Genomic DNA, 19,986 nt, shown 5'->3' on the forward strand with positions numbered 1-19,986 from the left:
GTATCTCTTAATGAACCAGATAGATTCCAGAGATTTATTGTCATATGCACAGAAAACTAGACAGTTACACTGTACACTGGAATTCTTACTTTGCTGATGCTTATCCAAATGTACAGAATGCAGAAAACACTAAAGCAATTCCACATAAATAAGCATATTTAAACTGACAATGGCAATGGTCATAAAGTGGACTGCAATTGTAAACTCTGGTTTAAATAAAGGGACTATGGCAGTGGTAAAGTGATTATAAAGTGCATACTGCATCGAGGCTAACAGTTATGCATTATATAGAGTGTGTATAGATAATCAATGATGCTGGATTATTTACAGTATTATCATATGTGCCTTATTTATTATGTACTAGGATGACATCAATATTATTTTAAATATCAAGGTTATCAACAATACCAACATATCGTGACACCCCTGAGGAAAATATTTTCAGAGGTAATAAATCAAATTAGAGCTAGTCATTTTCTCAGACTTTCACACAATCCTCTTTGTGCTTTTTTTTAAACCAGAGAAATCGCCCCCTCCTGGCCACTAGAAAGAATGCATGTTTTAAAGCATAATTTGCTTCACTTTTCAGACCAGAAAACATCTTGAACTATACATAAATGTCCTTGAAAGCTATTCATCTCATATGTTCCTAGTGCAACGGAACAGTTTGTCGACATGGTTTTGAAAAGTAAAAAGAAGAGTTGCATTCAGTGATATTGTGAGCATAAGGTTTCCTTTTACTTGCAGTGCTGTTACTCAGAATCATCAACTCACTCTGTACTTTTTCAGCTTTCAGGTACTTGGATGAATATTTACTTATCTTTCCCGCATTTATAAGCAGTCGGTTTGTCTGCGCTCTGCACAGAAATGCTTAAATCTTCCCCCAGCAGGCAATGATCTACTCTGGAACTGACCGATATTGCTGCTGGGCTATTAACTAGCATTAAGAATATTAGATAGTAATGCCTGCTGCTCAGCTTAAACCTTGACTGAGCTGCTAATTTGGCATAAGAAATGATTGGATTACACCATAATTCAGTCCACAGAGTGATAAAAAACAGATTCCACACGTGCTGTCTGTAGACAGCAAACTGTATCTGTAGTTATTTTTATGTAATTCATCAATCATTCATTAATTTGGTCTAAAAATGTTTGACAAACGTCCAAGTGAATTTAGGCATTGCAAATTCCTCTCTGCTGTTTACAATCTTTACAAGAAAAACGGGCAAGAATATCAGTTGAAAAAGTATAATTTAATTGCAACAGAGAAGTCTCACTGGGATGTCTTCTTCGTGGCTAATCTTTGTTCTTTCTGGGCTTTGTCTTTTAATAATCTTGCACACACTGAACCTTGTAAGATGCTGTCTGAGAGCAGAAGGGGAAACAAGCACGAAACTGACCTTCTAATCTTGTGTAACAACCGGGTGTGACAACAGCAGGTGTAAATTACATCACTACATGACTCCCATAACCTCAATAGCATATGAAGAAAACCAGCATCTACACTGAGGGCCAATTTGTAAACGCAGAGACATTAGCTGAAATACTGTTGAGAAGTTAAATGGGACACATGTAAATGAACTACTATCTAGATGTTGTTTGTGTTTATATCACCAAAGGGTATTAATCCAGTATAATAGATTACTATTTAGTCACAAATTTTACCTCACGCCTATTCACTGGCGTGAACCTTATGGTACAGAGCATCAGCACCCTTATTAATGCATGGTTTTGTTGCTAGCTATTACATATTTGAACGTTTGTTTTAATTAAACTACAAAAATGTGAATAAACTGGCAAAAAATTACTGAAATGCATGTAGATAGTACTGTGTGGGTAAGTTTACGAAAGTCTAAAATTATTCAGGCAACTTGACTTGCAATCTTCACTTTGATTTGATGAATTATGGCGGTTTTATAATCAATGCATGATTGAATACACTGCCATTAAACCTTATTAAGACCTAACACAGTGTATGGGAAATATTTATGAAATCTCACATCTCCACATAAAAAAATAGATCATTTCACTTTTTTTAATGGACACGACAACGAAAACAACAGCAGGGATCGGCAACAAAACAATAAATCGCAATGTAGTGACACAGTGCTGTGGTTGTTAAACTGAAAAGTCACTTTTACTTCAGTTTAACAAGCACAGCACTGTATTGCCACAGATTTTATACAGTGCACATAGTAGATTACAGATTCTGTAAATGTTTAAATGAGAACCTTACGTGGAACAACATGATACAAAATACTATACTATTGTAAGTTTCATTGCAGCTGGAACTTCCCTGCAGGGCAATCAGATGACTTTGACAATGCAGGAATAGAAGAGAGGGGTTAAGATGTAGACAGAAGGAGGCGATACCATAATCAATAAAAGAGCAGTGGATTAGCCTCAGCGGTTTTGTGTTTGTGGGTGTACTTGTCCAGCTATCTTTGTGAGGACCGGTTTGACTTTCAGAGAGGGGACGTGTTTGAAAACGAAAGGCCTTTTTCACACCTCTTCAAAGGGCTTTTTGAGGGTTAAGGCTTGGTTTTAGGGTTAAGATAAGAATTGGTTGGATTAGGGTTAGCCGAGCTCTGGAGTTTGAAAATCCTAACAGATTTTGAAACTGGGTTGCATCACACACACGAGTAGAAACTTCACATATATCCTTCTCCCTAATCTTAGGTATGCACTGCACTGCAAGATTTGAAGATGACTAAAGACCACATATTTCGCTATATTATTATGATGCCACAGAAAGCAGTCAGGGGGCAGTGCACCATCTCATGGGGAAGCGGATGCAAACAGAATGGAGACTAATGATACTTTGCAGTGAGAAAATAGCACAAGCAGAATCGTAAACAAGTCTAGATGACAAAATGTGGTCAACATGGGTTGTCTGTTCTTTAGTAGGAACTGGAGGTGAGATTTTAATTAATTGTTTTAATATTTAACACTAATGTTGGCCTCAATGACTAAAATGTTTGGCAGGGCTTAGCAAAAGTGTCCGCTGCTCTGGGTGTCGGTGCTGATTATGTATTGTAATCATAACCATCCTGAATTTAACATGTAAATATTAAACATGTTTGATATTCAGTTGGGCGCCCTCATAGACTCTGAGTCTACATCTCAAATGACTAAAAACTTAGGTTCAGATCTCCCCAAAATGTTTGATATTAGCCCAGTTTAAGGGCTGTCATTAAACAAATTGTTGTGATGGGTAAGGTTCAGATAACGGGCTAAGGAATGCATTATGCCAATGACATTTCCTTACAAAAATAGCCATGCAAATGTGTGTGTGGATGTGTGTAAGAGACTGTAATCACAAAGTCCAGACAGTACACAAGCTCTTTATCTGCGTCGCAACATTAAGCGATCCTTAATTCATTCAAATAGTATTCGGAATTTAAAATTTGCCGGCTAAAATATAAATAAATATTTATTTGTGTAAACATATCACACTTGATGAATAATTAATTCAGAGAGATCTCCTTTCATATATAATGTATCATGCCCAAACATTCCAAGTGCCTTTGGCTTTGCCGTAATTGGGAACATTTTCTTTCATCGGGCATCCTGCACCGTTCAGTCTCGGTAAGGCGAATCGCATGCAAACGCGCATATGCACACACACCAGGGTGTCAACCACTGGAATGGTGATGGTAACACAGTCACAGCATTGATTGACACCTGAGGGTGATGATGACAGAGTGACAGCTATGTCCAAGAGAATGAAATTTGTCATCTCCTCTGGGTCAAAAGCTGCAATAGTGAGAATCTGTCACTGCTGTAGGGAAGCAGAGAGGAACAATCTCATCCTGGTACTACATGTGTGTTGATTTGAGCTATCATTCATTACATTTGCTCTGACAGAGATGACACATCTAGACAATGAAAAGAACCCACTGAGGATGGGTGTTAATTCTTTGTACAAAGACTCTCTCTCCCCATGTACAGTACTATCATACAAAAACTGTTTCACCAGTAATTGCGGCAGTTTTTTTTCTTTCAGCAGAGAATTAAATAACTTGTGGTATGTTCTTCACCCTCTAATGTCTTTATTGTCGTCATTTCATCCCTGCTCTCTGTCTAACCCACTGCTTAGGTGCTTGACCTAGTTGTAGCTATAGAGGAGGAAACTGTTAGACACCAAACCCATTATCCTGTCGCCGTTCTACCACAGATGAGTTGGCGTGCCTTCTAGCGGCATGTCTCACACTGAGACTTTATATTACCTTGTGTCCCAATGTTCCAGCAGCTCACCCCTTCCAGAAACAGCATCTTAAATATCTTTCGCTGCGGGCACGGATAACAAAATGTCCCATTAGTCATTAAGTTTAATGACATTTGGATAGAAAAACATGTCTTTTCTTGTCAGATTTGCTGCTTTTAGGTCTGTCACAAGTAGAGTTTTAATAGTGCAGTTTTGTATAATCCTTGACCAAAACCACTACATGCTGTAAATGTATTTAGCAATATAAATTATTAAGCACTAGTTGTTGCACGATCTTTGCAAACACCCGGACACATGCATACATTGATGCACACACGCATAAACCTGCCAGCCTGGTGGATGTTGGAGTAGTTGTCCCTAGCAGTGTTTTGCAGAAGATGCAGTGAGTAGTTTCTTTGACCTGATTTCCTGTGACAGGAATTACTCGAGCATCGAGTCTCACACACATACACACACACACAATCCATATCCCAGTCTGCTTTTCCCTCGTTTTCTTTCAAGCTCGCTCTGTTGCTCCTCTGCCTTCACTACCATCACAGAGTCAACCTCACCTGCTTCTCCTGTTTCTTTTATCTCATCTCCACATTCCCACGTTTTGACAGCCACGGTGAAATAATAGCTCCAAATCTCCCACAGAAGATTCGTGCATGCTATATTACCCGTGGATGTGCGAGCACCCTGGCACAGATTTCCAAAATGTGTGTCACAATCTTTGCCTCAGTCTCACACTGCACACCCTGTTACACTCTTGTACGGTCATCCATTTCTTTTTAATCTCCTGTTTTTTTTTTGTTTTTTTTACTGCTTCTCCCTCACATCTCTGTCCTTTTTCATCCGCTCACTCTTTCTCCTTCACCCTCACATTCTCACCCTTCTTGTGCAAATCCTCTTTTTAATACAAAGCATAGTTATTCATATATGCAAATCAGCCTTAAAGCACAAAGTCACAGAGATTGCCCTACAGACACACTAACACTGCAAGCACATAGTTCACATTGCGTCACGCTCTGTGTATGTGTGTGTTGCCATGATAAGTGCTTTCTGGAGTGTGTGTGTGCTAATGTGATGGTCTCAAGCCCTGCCATTGTAGTAAACTACACTTATCTGCTGTTAATTTGCAGCCAGTTTAAACCCGCTCATGAACACTTAACCTGTCACAGCACCAAAAGCCGCACTGCAGCAGCTTCGCCTCTCTTTCTTTTTCTCTCTCTCTCTTTAGCAGTCCTTCTATCAAATTTAACACTCCCTCTCTCTCCCTGTCTCCAGCTATCTCTTGCTTATTTCTCTTTCTCTTGCTCCCCCTGCTGCTGTATCTGCATTCACATTTTCCTTTTTTATTTATTTCCATCCCTCAGTTTTCTCAAGTGACCTCCCTCCCTCGCTCTCCATCTCTCTCTCTCTTTTTGTGTTAAAATACAGGGAAGCACGATGAACCTCCACCCACCGCCTCTTTTCTTTTTTTTTCTCTGTGAAGATAGAGGATAGTCCAAAAGAAATGTGCATCTGTATGAGTCACTGCGTATGCGTGTGGATTTGTGGTGAAAGGAGTCTGGGAGGGGTGTGTGGAAGGAGGTGAAAAGCATTGCGTCATTGGGGGTGTGTTGAGCTGGAGGAGGGCTGAGCCGGCTGTCAGTCAGTGACGCCAGTGGAACACGTGCGTCGACTATGGCTTGGAAGACGTTGTGCAGCGGTTATCTGACTGTAGGCGAGAAGAGCTAGAAACAGCCGCAGCTCCCCGTTGCTGACGGGTTGACTGAGGGAGTGTATGTCTGTGTGTGTGTGAGTGTGAGAGAGAGAGAGTGTGTGTGTGTGAGTGTGTGTGAGTGAGAGAGTCTGGGACTGAGTGCATGTGCTGCATGGGCTGCAACCGGAGCTGCTGCTACTGCTGCTGGTGAATAATGCAGACAGGGGAACGGAGTTTGGATGGCATACAGGGAGACAGATTAATAATGCATCGTGCCGGTTACAAGCTCTGCATTAGTTAGTTTTTCTGGAACCTGTAGCTGCCTACTATTTGCCTGCCTGCCTGACTAACTGACTCCCGACCTGCCTTTCCTTCCTGCCTGCCAGACTTTCTACCTGACTGGCGGACTGTCTGATTTACTCAGAAAATGTCTCACTACCATTTCATCAAATGTTGTAAGTAGCCGTTTCAGCAGCTCTTTATTTGTGCATGCAAGTGTGTGTGCCTCAGCCATGGGTGTGTGCCTGTTGTATTAGCACTTACTATATATATTGATATATATGCAGGTTGTCTTATTGTATGAGTCCACATGCTTAGGAATTCTGCTCCTTTGCTGCAGGCATAGCAGCAGAGTGTAAACTTCAAATGGGAATTTGTGTCCCCCATGAGTGTGTGTGTGTGTGTGTGCAGTAAGTGGGTGTGTGAGCTTGCTGCAGAGAGCTGCTGCAGATGTGTGAAGTTGACCGGTGAATGCGGCAGGTAGCCGCAAAAGGGAAAGAAAGATGAAACCGAGCCACAAAGATGCAGATCCCGTGGTGGTGTTTGGCGTTGTTCATATAACACAGTGACAGACTGACAGGGAGAGAAAGTCACTGCAGAGAGAGGAGGACAGATGGAGAGAAACTGAGGGTGATTTAGAGGAGCACTGGAGAGATGGAGGGAATGGCAGGATGGGGAAATGGAAAGGAGGTGAGGATGGGATGAGTGACATATCAAGAATGCGGCCAAGTGTTGCAAAGAGTGACGAGCAGACTGGGAGAGGAATGCTGGATTGAAAGATGTTCATATTAGAGTGGTAGTTGCAAGGAAGAAGGGAAAGAGGAAGGATAAAAGAGGACAGATAAGTGAGGTCTATGGTATAGATGATGCAGGTTGTCAGTCTCTCCTTGACTCTCCCTGTCTCACCCCTTAATCCATCCCTATCCCTCTCATTGTGTTTCCTGCATATTTATAGTGTCTGCGGTTTCCATCCTGTGTGTGTGTGTGTGTGTTTGTGTACAGGTGTGTGTGTGTGTGTGTGTGTGTGTGTGTGTGTGTGTGTGTGTGTGCTATTTTCTAATTCACAAGCTCCTGCAGTGCTGTCAGTGTTATTAGCTGAAGCCTGGATGGGATGTTCTACATTCAATCAATAACTGATCGCTTGGAGATGGGATGGCAGCAGAGGAAAGCTCCTGCTTTCTATCCTTGTCTCTCCCTCTTTCTTTCTCTTTCCCTCCCTCTCCACTCACTCCATCTCTCTCAGATTCATTCAGCCCTATTTCCCATCAGACCTGCTGTCCTTTCCCTCATTCACATTCTCATTCACATCCCATCAATTTGTTCACATCCGTTCATCATACAGTAGCAATTGCCAGTGTTATTCTTGTATGGCATTTTAGTGCACTCATTAGGCCTTCTTGTAATTTTTCCGTCCAAGCCTTGAGTAAATTGTGTGCAAGCATTTGAATGATTGAAGGATTTTCATCAACCGGTCTGATGGGAATTTGCATCGTATGTGTGTGTGATTTATTGTATTCGTTGTGTCAGGGTTAATTCTAATTCTTACTTATTGATCGTTAGTGTTTCTATTCAAAACCAGAAGACAAAGGGAAAAAATGCCCCTGGAATGTTCTGATAAAGCAATTGATATTTTGTTATCTACACATTGTGCAGTCAAATTGCAGTGAGCAGGCTACGACAAATCATGGCAGATGGATCTTTTTAGTCACACCTTGTCACAGCATCTAAAGCCACATGTAAACCATTATGCAGTTACTTACAGATTTGGATTTGCATGACTTTATGTAAATATCTTTACTGTAGGTTGCTCATCTTCTCTTGATATGGCCTACTACATACTGTATGCACTTCTTGTGTGTGAGTAGCGTCTGCACCAGTATGTCATCTTACCTGATGTCTTCCATGTGCTGGGATTTTATGGGTTTTCGTGACTGTAACCTTGAATGTATGTTAACTAGATGATGTATGAGGGTGACAAAGAGTGTGAAGGATATAAGCGGACAAACCGAGGAGCAGATAACAGCCACAGTGAGGGCAGAGTTGGAGACGGCGCTCACCGCACTGTCGTGTGAGTGACAGAGCTGGCGTGCTTTATCACTGCTCCTTACATTTTCTTAGTCTGGCAAATTTGTCACTCATCTTCACACTCTCACAGTTTACTGCTACACCTTCAGTGAAGACAAACAACATGTCAGTTTCTTGTCGTCTTGCTTGCATCCCCGTCACTGCCGTTTTTAGCTCTGTGACGGTTCTTTTGAAAATAATTAGTCGGTCGAAATGAAAATAAAAAAAAGCAGCAACTATTTTCATCTATTAAAAGCTTGAGTTATTTAACAGAAATCAAAGTATGACCGGTTTCAGATCATCATTTGTGACCAATTGCTGCATTTCTTTGTCCTATGTGGAAGAGAATGATTGATAGTTTAATCAAGAAAATAGCTTTTCTGAAATATTGACTATATATCACCAGAGAGCTCTGTACTCACAGTCATCTGAGGTGTGTGCACGTGCGTGTGCATGCAAATACATTTTGCTTTATGCACCAAAACTGGTAATAAATTGTGCCCTTGATGCACTGGTTTAGCCTTGCAGTAATCTGTATGTCAGTGTGCAATGGATCAGGCCAGCTTATATCAGCACCCACTTCAGATACTAACGGAACACACACTAGAACTGCTACTGTAACTAACATACCAGAGAGGACTGAACAGAAGGTGGGAGGTAGAACTATGTGAGTTGAAGCAAAAATGAGGGAGACTCGGGATGAAGGAGAGTGGAGAATCAGAGGGGGTATGAAATTAGAGAACGCAGCAGTTTGAGTGTGTTTTTGTATTTACATGTGTGTGTCTGCTCAAGCAACGGCCAAGTTCCTAAAATAAAATACAGTTGAAGCACCTGGCATGAACAGGTGCTTTGTGTCGCCCCCACCCTCTCTTCCCTGGAACCTGAATATAAAAGAACAGTTTTTTTTGTCTAACCAGAGCAGATGGCACCGATGTATTGTGCAGGAGGTGTGTGTATGTGTGGCAAAAAGGGGTGGAGGGGGCAGGTGTTTGAATGGATGTGTAAATGTACTGTATATCAAACAGTAAAAAAGAAAAAAGCACATTGAAACACAGCCGCGCCTTTTCTGTGCTTGGATGTCTTTGTCTCTGTCTGATAAAAATCTAGTCCAAACACACCTAAGCCCCTACAGATGGGAAACTGCTGTATAAAGTAGCATCGGTACACTTCTGTCCGTTGAGGAACTGTTGAGGACATCTTTTGTTGTTTTTGTTGCATCTCACTCTTGAATGTTAACATTGTTCAAAGCTAAGCTCCAGACTAAAATTTCACACTAGCGCCAGTAAGTCTCTCCGATGTGAGCACCAGTGCCAGACTTGGCAGCACCGCTTCTATTATGTGTACAAAAGAGAGGGTATTGTCCTAGAGATGCCTTTGATGCCTTTACCATCAGATAAATCTATGATAAATTTAAGGGAGAGAGAAACTGGTGTGGAGAAAAGTGCAAAACTGAGATCATAGACAGATGGCCAAGAACGGACAGGAAAAGTACCCTTGGGCAAATTTAAAAAGTAACACTTTATCAGTTGCCGACCTTCCAGAGAAGATTTTGTGATTTGAATTCAGTATAAGGCATCTCCTCTTTTTCGATGTGGTATGCCATGTTGGATTTGGCACACAGCTCGGCTTTCTCACTCGCCAGGCTCGTTCCCTTGACACTGACAGCTTGTGGGAAGAGAAGCTGCTTTTCATGCAAGAGTGCAGCGTGCAGTTTGAAAGTTTGTCGGGGCTTTTCCAAACCCTCCCGTGAGTCTCGCGCTGTCTCTGCATCGTCTTGTGGCTCATCTGCGTTTCGTACAGAACCTTTAGATGTGCCAGACTCAGTCGTATGTTTCATCACAGACCATGTTACCAAATGTTACCAGTAGTCTTACAATACTAGTTCCTATTACTAATGTGTGCTGTTGTTAAAGTGTTGAAGAGATGCGGATGGTTGATTAAGCCTTAGATGCATAAATGATTTAAAAATGAACCAGTGAGGTCGTTTTCTTGCAGTACCTTTTTATAATGAAAAGTTTTATCATTTCATATTCCAGCTATTCCTCAACAAACATGTTTTTGATGCCATTCCATTTAAAATTTTAAGCTACCTTTTCTACTTTTAAAGAAACGGTAATATTTGTACTACTACCCCGAGTTCTTTATCACTGATAACATCATACAAGAGGTGAATCTATTAGTGAAAAATAAACATATTTCAAACATGAAATCATTCTTGTGTGGACAAAATTACATCGAAGGGTTAAAGGAAAAAGCTGAGCTATTGACTTCTACAGTGAGTTTTTGAGTCCGCTTTTATCCTCAGAAAGAGTTACAGAATGGTTTGATGAAAAGAATGTGAACCATATATTATTACCTTGACACTCACCTGATCCCAACCCATTTGAACACCCTTGAGAGATTCTGTATTAGACTCCCCACAGTCATCACCAAAACACCAAATGAGGGAATAGTAATGCTCCAACCTGTCCAGTAGAGCTCCAGAGACTTGCATCAGTGCTAAGGTGTACTGGTGGAACATGTTGGTTTTTCCTTTAATTTGTCACCCATCTGCTGTTTGCACATAATGCACCCATATCATTATAACTCTGTGCCGATGGCTATATCAGTCAGACCACAAATGTGATGTTTTTTTTTCTGAACATTTATTCTCGCACAAAAAAGCACTTTGACTGAATTGGTGGCTAAACCCAATCAATCAGTCACCGTCAGGAGCCCTGCGATAACAACTGCATGTCAGGTTTATTTTAAGGTACGATGAAGTAATGAGAGAGAGACAGACAACACGTAGTGCTTCAAAGGCATCCCTCTGACAATACCTCTCACCTGATGAGCAGACTGATGTGTGCTTATTCACACTAAAAAAGAAAGAAAGAGGTGCTGTGATAAAGAGTACAACATTCAAACAGATCATTGAACAGAAAAAGAATGCTCCAAGCAGTGGAGAACAAATACCAAAAGGGACAAGAGCAACAAAAGAAACAGCAAAGATGAGTTTGATAAAAGAAGGAATGAGATATAGAGACATCAGGTCTAAAGAGACAGGACTTGGTAAGAGAAATACGACATGCACTGCGTCTCTGCATCCTCGTCTTCGTATTTTGCTTGTCCTCTGGGCAGGCGATGACCTGAATTTGTCAAATTATCAGTACTATCAATGCCAGATCCAGAGTCCCTCCTTCCTACAGTACTACATGCCATATTTCTTCTCAATAGCATGCATCTCTCTTGCTTTCTGAATGAACTTGCTTCTCATTGGAGGCCCACCTGCTGCACAATCACTGTACATCCTAATCATCCAAGCAGACCCTAATAGGTTCAGCAGCTGCCTTGTGATGAGATCTGTTTGGCTACGTTCCACCGGGAGGCAGAGAGATTATGCACAGTCAGGAGGATTGCTGCACTCTGTCGGGACAGGAGAAACAACACATAAAATGCTGTGAAGCCTCACTCAACACACCCCAGGGCTAAACAGACAGCAGATATCCTTTACAGTAAATATGCTAAATGGTTGCCCACACGGAACTGGGCAAACTGCTGACAGAGACATGTTCCGCATACATGCACAAAACAATAGCAAAAACACACAACTGGGCCTGGAGGTGAACCTGACGGCGTTTTATCATGCAATCCTTGTCTCATTCACTCAGTATCAGACTCTAGAGTAAAAATTAGGGATGTTTTCTCTGATTGGCCAGATAGTCTTCCTCACTCTTAGCATGGACAGCTTGCCATCAGAGCTTGAATGAAAACAAATAATGTGTATGTCAATTCAATTTGCATTCAGCGTTATGCAGCTCTGGCACTTTTCTGCCACTAAATATCATTATGTCTCTCTCTTTCTCACTAGGTTGTTTCCAGCTATGTAATGTCTTTCGTCAGAACATGGAGATAGACCAGTGTCTGCTGGAGTCGCTTCCCATTGGCCAGCGCCAGCGGCTGGTCAGGAGGATGCGTTGCGACCAAATTAGGGCGTACTATGAGAGGGAAAAGGCCCTTCAGCGGCAGCAAGGTGGAATCAAGGTTCGAGCCCCGCCCAGCCACCGCAAGAAGCACCGGGTCCGCTTCGGCCTCGCCGATGTTATGCAAGACGCCATTATTCACCATGACGACAAAGAAGGTGTGTAGTGTGCATGACTTTTCATGTGGTGTAATGAAGAGGTTGTAGTGTATGAGGATGGACATACAGTATGATACAGTGCTTAACAAATTAGACAAATTAATTACTGGTTACCAAAATATTTCTTTACGTTTCTGTGTTGGTTAATCTGCCACTATGTGCAAGCTCGTAATCAAAATGATATCTTTAATGCTAAAACATAATTACTGTTGTTATCCATGAATTAAAAAAAAATACTGATTTGCTTACATTCCTGAACAGAAAAATTTGTTTTAGTAATTGTATGTTATTCTTGATTAATTTCTGACTTCTCAGAGAACTCCATTGTGCTGGCTTAAATTTGGATATAAAAACATAAATTCAGTTTGAAATTCCTCACTCCTGTTCAAAGTGATGAAGCATAGGGAACTCACTGAGAAAGACAGAGTCTGAATTAAAGCTCTTCATGATGCCGGATCGTCTTTGAGACAAACATGCAGTGTTTTCACTGTGTGGCCAAGTATACCTTAGACTCTATTGCAGAGGCTGGTAGTTACAAAACAGCATGAGTAAATCAATTAAATCAAGCTAATCAATTAAATCAATGGTGGTATGAACAAGAAGGTCTACCACAATATCTTGGTGCATCATGGAATCCCGTCTGGACTGAACTCGATTGGTCGTGGGTTCATAGACCAAACAGACAACCACCCCAAGCTTACTTCAAAGCTGTGCAGAGACTACTTGACCAAGAAAAAGGAATCTGGAGTACTGGAACTGATGGACTCATCACTGATGGCCAAGTCAAAGTCCAGACTTGAATCCTACTGGACAGATCTGCGATTTTTTTAAAATTCAAAAACAGATTGCACAGAAGTTTCATCCAACGCAATTCTGTGGGAACAGCTAGAAAGTATTTAGAAGTCAATAACCAAAGAGACTGCTGAAAAGTCCATGACAACAATGCCAGGTAGAATACAAGCTGTTATCTGGGAGGTCGTAGGAAAATATTGTGATTTTTGGTTAACATATGTGAATAGCTACTATTTAGTTTTTCGAGTTTATTTGCCTAATAAATAACAATGCAGTTTTTAGTTTGAAACAAATTTTGGACGGATTTCTAAAATATTTTCTTGTTTTTATGACAAGTGGTCTAATAAATTTGCTAAGAACCGTATATATGGATGGCAACTGGTTACTAGTTTTACAGCATTTTCCCATTTATATTGAAGGGTCACACACTTGCAGCAGCAGTGGACCTAATCAGTGCTGCTCACTGCAGGTCACACGGTTTGTTCTGCTGGAATCTGCCCACTTGACTGAGAGGAACACACCGAGGCTTTTATCCTCATACAAACACTTTTCAAGGACAAAAATACCTCAGCAGAGATAATAATTTCTGTTGCTGAGAGGAGAGCAAAAACCGCAATTCCACCAGACTGGAAGTCACTTTTTCTTGAACTCGAGGGAAAAAACAAGCCCATTTGCGTTTGTTTTCTGCCACCTTTATACGTTCAGTGGCACTGACAGGGCGGCTCGAAATGTTCTTCAAAGCGAAACGAATACTAAAAATAGCGAGACAATATATGATCCGGCAGCTTGTTTGGCTTGCTAGACCTGGCTGACACAGCCGTGAATAGTTGCGGGTTTTGTGGGATTAATATTGCATTGTTTACGGTTTCATGTGTGCTCATATTTGCAACACAAACACAAGTGATGCACCAAAACATGAATACTGGGCATTGTTTCAGCCATTCAGTCTTTTGTTTCAAACAGCTGGTGGCTCGCCAACACTAAATGTACTCCAATGATCTGTGTTGTCGATAAATACAGACGACCTTCAGGATGATGAACAGTCATAATAGATGCAGCAAAGCGTTAAAAAATGGTTTAAAAAGCCCTTTCCTCCTGCTTCAGTTTGTGTGTGTTTTTCTGTGTTTGTGTTCTAAAATGCTTCTTTGTTCCTGGCACCGTGTCTGTGTGAAGTGCACATTTGTTCATTTTTTCCACTGTCAGTCAGAGTTAGAGGACTTTGCAAGCTTTCCTCTGCCCTCGGGGCTTGGGTTTAAGCAGAATCTCACCCTGCGAAAACACCCTCAGATACTCAGTTTGTGTGATATCATTTAGTCAATAAACTCATGAGATTTAGAGGGGCTTCACACCTGACACTAAAAGGCATTGATTTTCATCCAACCTCACCGTCTATCTGTTTGTTCATGACGCTCATTTGCCAGTCATTTACCCAGCTGTCCGGACGTGTCTGTGCCAGTCCCTACCAGCAGCCTTTGCAGGTCAGTGTGTTAATCTCTGCTCCCTGGCTGCGAGTGAGATTCATCTGGGGTCTGTGGGAGCAGCTGGTGTGCAATTGCAACAGCCACACTAAAAACAGGGCTCCTTGGCTTGGCATGAATCAGACGCTCCTCTGCCTAATCACTCCACCGTGGCACCAAACCGGTACCAGGCTACCATTTGTTTCGCTATGTGAAGGCCTTTCCGACCTTTTGGTGGTGTGCAAGGCAAGAACTGGATGTAGATTAAACAAAATTGAGGCTCGTGCACAGAAGTCACGGCCTGAGCGACAGGTTTACTTCTAACAGACTCTGCCAGTCAAAGGACTGCTTGAGAGCTTTAGTGTCTATTCATGTCAGACTTACTCCTGCATCTGTTTCTTTGTGAGGACTTGTGGGTCTGTTCAAACCACTTGGAGGTAATACCAGGTTTTGCTGGATCAGCACTACAACTTGACAATGGTTCTTAAGTAGTCCTCAGTGGTGCTGGTACTCTGGGTGATAACAGTTTTTTTCTCAACTTTGGTGCCACTACAGAAGCATTTTAAGAGAAAAAAAGAATATGTCCCAACACATGTTGCACTGAGATCTTTTAGAGATGAAACTGGTGGATGGTAGTAATTCATGGATGCCTAGTTTTGCCTAGAGAGCATTCTCCTGGCGAATTGTTAAGCAAGAATACAGTCTGTGATGGCTGATTTCTTGATGATTGGATGCTTTTTAGGATTCAACAATTTCATCATATATATAATAAAACATGAGGATTAGAAAAATGTGTCAGTTCCCTGATTATTTTATGCTTCCTCTATTACCATTAAAGCTTCATCTCATGGAACCCTTCAAGGGTGAAGTGTGAGATGTAACTGATAGACTGTGTCTAAACAGCTTAGCCTAACCGAAATAAGTGCCTTGTAGCTGATTAGTAGATTAATTAGATCTGCAACATTGCTGTTATCTTGAACAAACTGTGCAAGGCTACAGAAATAGTCATACATATATAGAGATATATATGTATACATCCACACGTACACACATACACAAACAAGCACAGCCACAAAAGGATTTCTTTTCTTATCATTTGTCTTTACAGGATGTAAGACGAAGGAAATGAGATAAAGAGCTAGCAGGGAAGGGTGAGCACAGAGAAAATGAAAAATTGGAAAGCGAAAGAAATTGAATAGCAGCAGGAAAGAGACATCGGGTTAGGGAGGATATTGTAGGGTTACGGTAAAAAAATACCAATAGCACACAGCACTATGGTTAGATAGGAGCATATACTGCACCTCATCTCCCTTCTCCATTCCTATCTGTCATGCAAACATCTGCCTCAGTTGCATTTTGACATTTGGTGAAATTGCTTTTTCCCCCAAACCAATCTCTTAACTTCATCAAAGTAAGGCACATGTGGAAGAGCAGCAGCTGTAGCCATGAAACATACAATCATTTTATAAAATTTTGTCTTCTTTTTTCGATAGGTTATGTATAAAATTACATTTTGTATCTGTGCCTTGAACTTTGAAGATAACTACTGACAAAACACGATGTAAAACATCCCGCGTGGCATAAATAGTTCTGGAATTTTAAGAAAGGTTTGCATCAGTTCAAGTACATTTATTACAACAGAATTTGAGTCATCTACTGTTAATGTAACATCTGCTAACAACAGTCACAACTCGGCGCTTACTGAATTACTCAGTTTAAAAAGACATCTTGTTCCAGCTCCAGTGTTACAGTTTTAGTTTGCACCGTGTTTTCTGTGGCGCTATCTCACACAGATGAACATAGGTTTGTAGTTTCAGTATTATAAGGGCTTTCATGCTTTTATGTGATTTGCATGTTTGCTTTTTGTTGTTGTCAAATCCCCACTTCCAGCTCCAGAACGGTCTGTCAGTCCAACACTTGGGCCCAGAGGGAAAAAAGGAAAAATCTCAACACCCATTGGATGAGTATCCATGAAAAACATTAATGATCCCCAGAGAATGAATGTTATATCTGTGTTGCTTCACTGACTTCTTTTCATCTCGCACATTCCTCTCGCCAAACCTCAAAGTTTTCCCCACTGGCAGCACTGCTGCACAACCATAAGTATTGGTATTCTCTTCAGTGGGGACACAAGTATTATTGGTGGCCTGTGCTAGTGGTGTGTGTCTGTTCAGTGTGCACTTTATGGAATTGTAATTACTGTTTGAAGTGTGTCTGAAAAGCCACCCTTCATTATTGATCAGTGTGTATAGATCCATCCTGCAGGCGCAGCACAAGGACTCACACTCCAGTCACTTTACCACAGTGTGGAAATGAAGCAAGTTAGAGGGAATAGTAATGACGTTTAGTCTTGTGTTGTATTTTGGGGCATTGCTTTAGAAACATGACGAGTAAGAACACATTAACTCAGTGATGTGGAGTGCTACATGTTGTGATGTGGGTTGAGCCAGATGAGTGCAGCAGCAAAGCCTCTATGCAAAGTTTGAACAGTGCTGTTGACTCTGAACCCTAAATACCTGTTGTAAAGTGGAACTGCTGCAGTCAGCATTGAAAACAGGTAAATATTTTATTGCCCATTCAGTAAATTAGTATATAGTGTGAAGCAGCATTAAAGAATATGCTCAGAAATACTAAGAGACTGTATCTTCCTTGTGATGTTGTTACATGCTGTGTGTTTTTGAATTTCTCTGAAAGTCCAGATTTATGCTGTGTACTTATATGTAAACCTTTGTTCTTGAAGTTTTCAGTTAGCCTTCCTTCCAAGTGTAATCTCCCTCGATGATAAAACTCAAACCAGAGAGGGAAGAAGGAAGAGAGAGGAATAAGTGAATATGGATGTTAGGGGAATACATTGATATTTCTCTGCAAGACAGCATGCTGGGATTAAAGGCACGTCAGACTCTTGTCATGTTCGTGATAGAACAGAGCCTAGACCCACAGAGGTGCAAAAGAATGATATCTCAATCTTTATGCATTTATTTATTTTCATCTTTTACTTCTTTTTTGGCATCAGGTTGGTTTTTCTCTATCTAAATAGTGCAGTGTAGAGAACAAGAGCAGAGGAATGACATGCAGTGAATGTTTTACCGTTTGTCAGACTGGGGACTCATTGCTGGCGGCATTTGCACCCCTGTGTCCTCACCACTCGACTTTTGGGTCGCACAGATGTCATAAAATCCTCTCCTTCAACTGCATTTAAAAGCTTATGAGTCTCCCTAAATGTCAACTCCATCACCCGGCAGTGCACCGGAACTTTTCTGCACTTCTGGTGTTTATCCGGGCTTCTAATATTAAACTTTGGGTTCGTTTGATGACTCATCGCTGTTCCTTTAGAGGTTTGGCCACACAGGTTAATATGAGAGGGAGCAAAAGGGATGAAAGAGAGTGCAAAAATAAAAGTGCTTTGTGAACTCATTTTCTCGCACAGGTCTGCAGTGTTCAGTTTGAAGTCGAAATTCAATTTAGATGTTTCCATCTATGTTTGAGCATTTTAATTAACGAAGAAGGAGAAGTATATAACAAAACTTCTTCCCCAAATACAGCCGGCCCTGAAAACTGATTAAAGCACGTTCACTTTGCAGTCCTAGTTTCTTTTTACTGCTCACAAATAAGCAATTACATTTTCTGGTTATGGACTGGAGGGTTTTATGAGGAGACTTAAAGTACGTAATAGAAAAACGGACAAAGCAATAAAATATCCACCAACTTAGTACTTGCTGGTCTGAAAGGAACACTGCAGCTACAGTACTGCAAACCATGCACAGTATGCGATAGAATAATATGTAATAAGTGGGGGCCTTTTTAGAGGGATTTTTTTCCCTCATCCAGGGACTGGTTTTTACAAAGTTGTGATTTTACATGTATGGGTGTGTGTTTTTTATATTTCCTTCAAAGACTTTATCCATGCACTTTGTCAAATGCATGGACAAAAGTGCGTTACCATGCTGTGGTTGGAATGTGCTGGAATGCAGGACATGCTGCAGAGACTGAAATCCATGAAATCGCCTATCTAGACAAGAGCTCAGGAGAAGCCTGTTTCATCTTACCAAACTCATTACTGAGATAATCTGCATTCAGACTTAAGAATTATTGGAAGCTGTACTGTACATTATTTTTTCTTCAGGGTTGAAACAAAGGAATAATGGTCAAAGCTCATTTTAGAAACATGGGCCAGTGAGGTGAGACAATCTCTCTTGTGACTATGACTGTGTGATAAGGACCGAACAGACAGAAGCATTCATAAGGGCGAGGGATTTGAGCAGAATCTCATACGGGGGTTACCAGAGGATGATGGGGAGAATATGTGTGGCTGCTATATGAAGAAAATTGGCAATACAACTGTAAGAGGCATATTACGAGGCGAGCATTATTGGTATTTGATCAAATTCATAGAATATCATGGTCTGGTAAGATAAGGAAGGGCCGAGGAATTGAAAAGAAGGGCGTAAAAAGTGTATGTTTAATCCTGTACTGTGTCTGCTTCAGCATGTGCATCTGCTCCCAGAAGTTCAAAGAAGAATAATATTATCACTTCCATGGCTCGCTGCGGAGGTCAGCCATAGTATTTAGTGTAAGCACATCTAAATGGACTTCCTCCTGAGAAGAGATGGGCTATTTATTTAACTGGAAAGTGCACTTATTTTGTAATTTTCTGTTAAGGCGAGCAAGAGATGCTAAAGAGCTTCATTCAGGTGTGAAACACAAATACAGATTAATGGCAGCATAGATTTCTCGGTGAGCAGGTGAATGTGAAAGCAGCAAATTAACTTTTTGTACAGGGTTTTAGCTGTAGGTTCAGGCTTTTTGTGATACTTTATTAAGCAATGTAGATGGGATGAACTCATTTCATTAGAGAGGATGGCTGATTAGGTCTTAAAGGTTGTACTTGTAAGAATCTGGATGTAGGACATCGAGATGGTAATTCCCGATTCATATCCTTCTGTCAATCTTTACCTAATTTAGGTTTCTCTCTCATCTTCACTTGCTCTTTCTCCCTTTTCCACTCTATCTACCAGTTCCTATCCGGTTACCATGGAAACTCCACATATGTCTCGAACAGCTGTTTTGCAATTTTCCACAAAATGACAGCCGACTTCGCTTTGTGCCCACTCTCCATTTCCCTGTCAACACTCCCCTGATGGAGGAGTAACACGCACTCTGAAGAGCAGAGCCTGAGATCAGCATATAATCAAGCAGCGACTGATATATGTAAAGGTTTAACATGGTGAGAAAATGACTGCTGCTGTGGGACGAGCATCCAGCTGTTTTACTGTACCTGTGTAAATCATTCAGTGGATATAAATCACTAGGATTTACAACCAAGGTTCCTTTTTCCCTTTCACTTACATTACAGCAGAGATAA

At 41.1% G+C, this 19,986-nt stretch overlaps 1 protein-coding gene across 5 annotated transcripts in view; it reads left to right on the forward strand.

Moving 5' to 3' along the window:
- myo16 (myosin XVI) overlaps positions 1-19,986 on the forward strand; it is a 113,168-nt gene that overhangs the window by 17,065 nt on the left and 76,117 nt on the right. For 3 of the 5 annotated variants that reach the window (XM_051958575.1, XM_051958576.1, XM_051958574.1), the window contains one exon: positions 12,106-12,375. In XM_051958575.1, the coding sequence (XP_051814535.1) occupies positions 12,141-12,375 (235 nt within the window). In that variant the 5' untranslated portion in view covers positions 12,106-12,140. Of the gene's footprint in view, positions 1-5,800; positions 6,368-12,105; positions 12,376-19,986 lie in introns of those variants that run through there. The other 2 variants (XM_051958573.1, XR_007946280.1) reach the window with 2 other exon arrangements.

The sequence above is a fragment of the Acanthochromis polyacanthus genome, chromosome 14, assembly GCF_021347895.1.
Source record: "Acanthochromis polyacanthus isolate Apoly-LR-REF ecotype Palm Island chromosome 14, KAUST_Apoly_ChrSc, whole genome shotgun sequence".
NCBI lineage: Eukaryota > Metazoa > Chordata > Actinopteri > Pomacentridae > Acanthochromis > Acanthochromis polyacanthus.